This window comes from Symsagittifera roscoffensis, chromosome 9 (genome assembly GCF_963678635.1).
Source record: "Symsagittifera roscoffensis chromosome 9, txSymRosc1.1, whole genome shotgun sequence".
Lineage (NCBI taxonomy): Eukaryota > Metazoa > Xenacoelomorpha > Acoela > Convolutidae > Symsagittifera > Symsagittifera roscoffensis.
In genome coordinates this window covers 21691304-21695645 of record NC_087070.1, presented here as the reverse complement: position 1 = coordinate 21695645, position 4342 = coordinate 21691304, and the positions used below count along the sequence as shown (strand labels likewise).

Genomic DNA, 4342 nt, shown 5'->3' with positions numbered 1-4342 from the left:
TTTTTCAACATATCTTTAATTTATTATTTAGAAATATCGTTTTCATGTTTTTATTGAGTTAAATTGTTAATTCAATCGTTTTCTTGTGGCCCATTTTTTGACGGTTAAAAAGTTTATGGAATTGTGTTTAGATATTCCAAATGTTGTCCGCAGCAAATCGCCAGCTACCCCTACTAGAGGTCGACGTCCTTTTCTACCCCAACCAGCTAGATCAACAACCCCTGGATCGACACTTCCGTCTCCTGGTTCATTCAGGTTCAGATATTTTTGATACTTTTTTCGAGAAACTGGCTCTACCACCTGTAGGATTGAAAAGCTCGCTTGGATTAATTAATCATTAATGAACACCATAAGATGATAAAATTGGAAAATAATGATTGGTAAAAGATTGGCTCACAGTCGAAAAATATCCGATTAATATTTAAAAACTGACATTCAGTCTAATTAAACTATTCCAAGCACGATGAAATTATTGATGCTTATGTCATGGGACGTTGGCAGTTAAAGAGCTATAAAGTGTTTTTGTCATAGAAATCCATCTGGCCTTTGTCCTTATTTAAGGAAAGCATCAATAATTGATCATACTTGTTTAGTGTGTCATTCAGACGGAGTTCTCTAACGCGGTTGACAGAAAATTTGACAGTTTTCGCGAAGCCCAAAACGAGCAAACTGCAAGAGAGCCTGGGTAATGCGGTCAATGATTTGGTGAAGGCTTTACATTTTTACCAGAACAACGTGAGTATTTGGCTCATTATTTGAGAAGGTTGGTTGCGGCGTAAAAATATGGACAAAACAGTATCTATTTAGGAGCTTGGATTTTTTTTTTGAAAATCAAGCCCCATCGAAGAAAAAACTTTACATTCGCTGTCCGTCTTAAGTTTAGATAAGGTACTATAGCAAAAGCATCATAATGCGATAAATAGTTAGAATCAATAACTAATTGAGTATTATTTGACGCAATTTTAGATGAGTTTTTGCGTCTTCCTAGTGATGTACGTGCCACAAATGAATTGAATACGCTTATTTAGATCGTGTGGTTTTTTGGAAAAAGTCCTAAAATTAGTTCGCTCTCAAATTTGGTTTTTTTGCGGTTTGGTTTTGGATTTTCCTTGAAGCTTATTCCAAATTAAATTACTGAATGGAAAGCAAGTTACACTACAATTAAAAAAGCGCAAATAGCATGAAAAAAAAACGTGGTTGACTTTTTGTTTCGGAAATGGATGTCAATTTTAAGATTCTGAAAAAAAAACGTTTCTTTTTTCTCAAATTATTATAAGTTTTAAGTAAAATCTGAAAGTTGTTAATCTGAAACAAACGCGCATTAACGATGTATTTTTGTCTTTGAAATTCGGAAATTAAAACCAACTGAAATATACGTTTAGGATTCCTCGACCGTGCCCCCGCCAGTGACTACAAATAAACCCCCTCAACCATCCTCAGGGTTCTCCAGGTTCTACTCGCGTGCCTACTCCGAACTAGCATCGCCCAAGGGCCCCTTCGGATCAACCGACCACCAATCATCAAACACCACTCAGGGTGTACCCACGGCGGGTAATGCGGCTGGAGGTGGAGGGGGTGAGACTTCTGAGGTTCCAGTGGATGAGTTGACCAAGTTAGTCTGTGGGCCTGGAGGTCTCATGAATGCCTTGTTGCAGGTGAATAGAAAATATTCCGTTTTTTTACTTTGTAAATTATTTTTTGAATTGGTAAAATAATAAATGGTAAAATAATTGGGATAAAAACAGACTTTCATGTAATTTTCATTTTTTTTTCAGAACTTTGTCTTACAATGTCATTTTAAGAACAAAAATGACAATTGTTCGATTGGTGCAATTTTGTTTGTCGATGACAACGATGAATTTAAAATTGTAGTAATTATTTCGACTTATACTGAACAGCAGAATCTATGCTAATTTGTTTTACAAGCACTTTTTTCAAATGATCTTTGTGGACACCAAGTGGATGCTTGTATTTTGCTACCACAATTGAGTATTAAGACCTAGAATTGTAATTGGCTGTCAATTCTCATCGACTTGGATGCCGGAATCAAAAAGCAGTTTTTGATCTAAACATTACCATATTTGGTAATCTGACCAAATATGGTCATAACTTAATTCTCTCTTCAACGCAAGAGCATATACGGCTTTCTTCAAGTACTAAATGTATGATGATCGAAGTTAGAATATGTCAAACAAGTTTTCACGTTAATGGCCAAAAGGATATTTCTTAATGAACGGTTAAATTGCGTCTTCTGCTATTAAAATGATAAGATATTATAGGGTAGCTGTTTGTAGAAGGTTCGATCGCTATACTTTGTTCGAGGCTTTTCGATGATATTTTCATACTTACCTGGCGCCGACCGTCCTCCGATCAAGCAGAGAGGTGGTCCAGGGTGAGGCCTCTGCATTGCACAGCGCGGAGGTTGACCCTTGCGATTTCCCCATAGTGGGAAACTCGGACGCACAATTTCTTAGTGTAGGGACTGCGTACGCGCTATCCCTGTAAATCTTATCTGAACATCTTTGGTATTGCAAGCTAGAACAACTTGATATCCAGATCATTTTGGGACGAGGTAATGTTATTGTCCATTTAATGAGAGCATGAAAGTGGTTACTATTTTGAAATAGCAGAAGGTTTATTAGTAAGATATCTTCGAAATGTTTAGAAAATGATTTGCTTACGAATTTCCACTCTTTTTAAGGAGCAGGTCAATGATGGACCGAATGCAATTTTTGTGCCCAGCACTTTCTCCTGTTGCTATTGGGGGGTGTTAACTCGATACTGCAAAATTTGAGAAATTTCTAGAAATTTTTGGGAGTGCAAAAAAGTAGCGTTTCAGCATAGCCGCAATAGATCTTCTAGTTTTTCAACAAAATTTAAACAAATTCAAAAAAGGTTGAGCTATCTCTGAGAAAATATAAGCGTATTAGATAGTGCAAAAGTTATTATTTCAGGTGTTCCATTACGGTCTCAAGTCCCCCACCATGTTCCGATCAGTACATGCGTGGGATTTGTTCATCTCGTTCAAGGACGAACTGGCGGCCAAGACCCAGTTGAGTCCGATTGAGAGTGACGTGGCCATGGCCACTAGCAGATTCAACAACACACTATTTGCGAAAGATTTGAAGTTTCATATACTCGCTTGTTTTGCACTCAGGTTGGTAATAGAAGTCGGTAGTCACTATTTTTTGAACACAGCACTATTCGCTGCTAATGAGCTCCAATTAAGTGTTAATGAAAATTGTAATTTTTCGCGTGTTTAGTTCGTGGCGATTTCTTAAGTTTAGTTCGTGTGGATAAAAAAAATCAACTGGCTTTAAACTTGGTTTCTATTTTAATTACTTAGTTCGTTGACTTACAAACATAAATGCATGAGTAAACACCATTTGTCACAAATAAAAATCGTTTTAATGTGAATGTAAAATTTTTGCTTCCCTTTTTAAATTTTGGTTCTCATAAGTTCCCATGAAATGAAAAAGTTAGCTGCTTATCCGATTTTTTCTAAATTGGGTTTAAATTATTAGTTTTCAATGAACAAACTCAAAACAGATGTCCAGGTCGTGCGTTTTTCTCCTTTTAATTTTGTAATTTCACTACTAACCATTTTTTTTTGTAGCTTAACTTTTGTGTTTAACTCAAATTGATTTGCTGAAGTCAAATTACGCTCCCCAATAAAAAAAAGTTAAATGTGGCAAAACAAAACCTGATTTGTTTTGAGTTTCAAACCGGAATATGATTTCAAAATTTTGCTATGGAATCAAAAAAATCTATTGATCCAGTTATCTCAAATTGGCTTAATGTGTGTCAAACTGTGTCATTTTTTTTGAAAAAAGCCATAAGGCAGTTTATTTTTCTTCTAAATTTCAAAGAGTAATTTTTTTCGGTGTTCTCGAGTTTAATGCGCATGCGATCATGCAGTTAACTGTACCGCGTGTGATCTGGCTAGATTTGTCTATTTAACGTGCATGCTTTGCTTATTGATATCTGTGAAATCGGTCAATGCAAGGTGAAATATCGAAGTTTGAATCAAGTGTCCCTTGAGCCGAAGTTGCCTTTTGAATCAATTAAATATTTTGAAGTTATTTGGTTTTCTTTCTAGGCATAATTTTTTTTTTGTTTTCGTCGTTTTTAGAGCTTTCTATTTACCTTTTTTTGCATGTGATTTTAAAGCGTAGCTTCGCTAACTGTTTTTGTGGTTATGGTTTTGCTTGAATTTGAAATAAGTAAGAATTTAGCACTGATTATCCAATTTCCGATTTTTTTTTAAAATTTTAATAAAGTTTCGTATGAAATTTATCGTTTGGGAGATTTCGTATGCAATTTTAAATTTGGTAACGTATAT

The 4342-nt window shown here is 35.4% G+C and overlaps 1 protein-coding gene and 1 non-coding gene across 3 annotated transcripts in view; both read left to right on the top strand.

Annotated features, from left to right (window-relative positions):
• LOC134854675 (DENN domain-containing protein 5A-like) overlaps positions 1–4342 on the top strand; it is a 71221-nt gene that overhangs the window by 49891 nt on the left and 16988 nt on the right. Inside the window, exons 15-18 of one of the 2 annotated variants that reach the window (XM_063871029.1) lie at positions 132–255; positions 594–735; positions 1383–1655; positions 2955–3157. In XM_063871029.1, the coding sequence (XP_063727099.1) occupies positions 132–255; positions 594–735; positions 1383–1655; positions 2955–3157 (742 nt within the window). The remainder of the gene's footprint in view (positions 1–131; positions 256–593; positions 736–1382; positions 1656–2954; positions 3158–4342) is intronic. The other variant, XM_063871030.1, reaches the window with a different exon arrangement.
• Positions 2342–2503, top strand: LOC134854932 (U1 spliceosomal RNA). Its single transcript, XR_010164442.1, has one exon. It is a non-coding gene; the product is annotated as a U1 spliceosomal RNA (small nuclear RNA).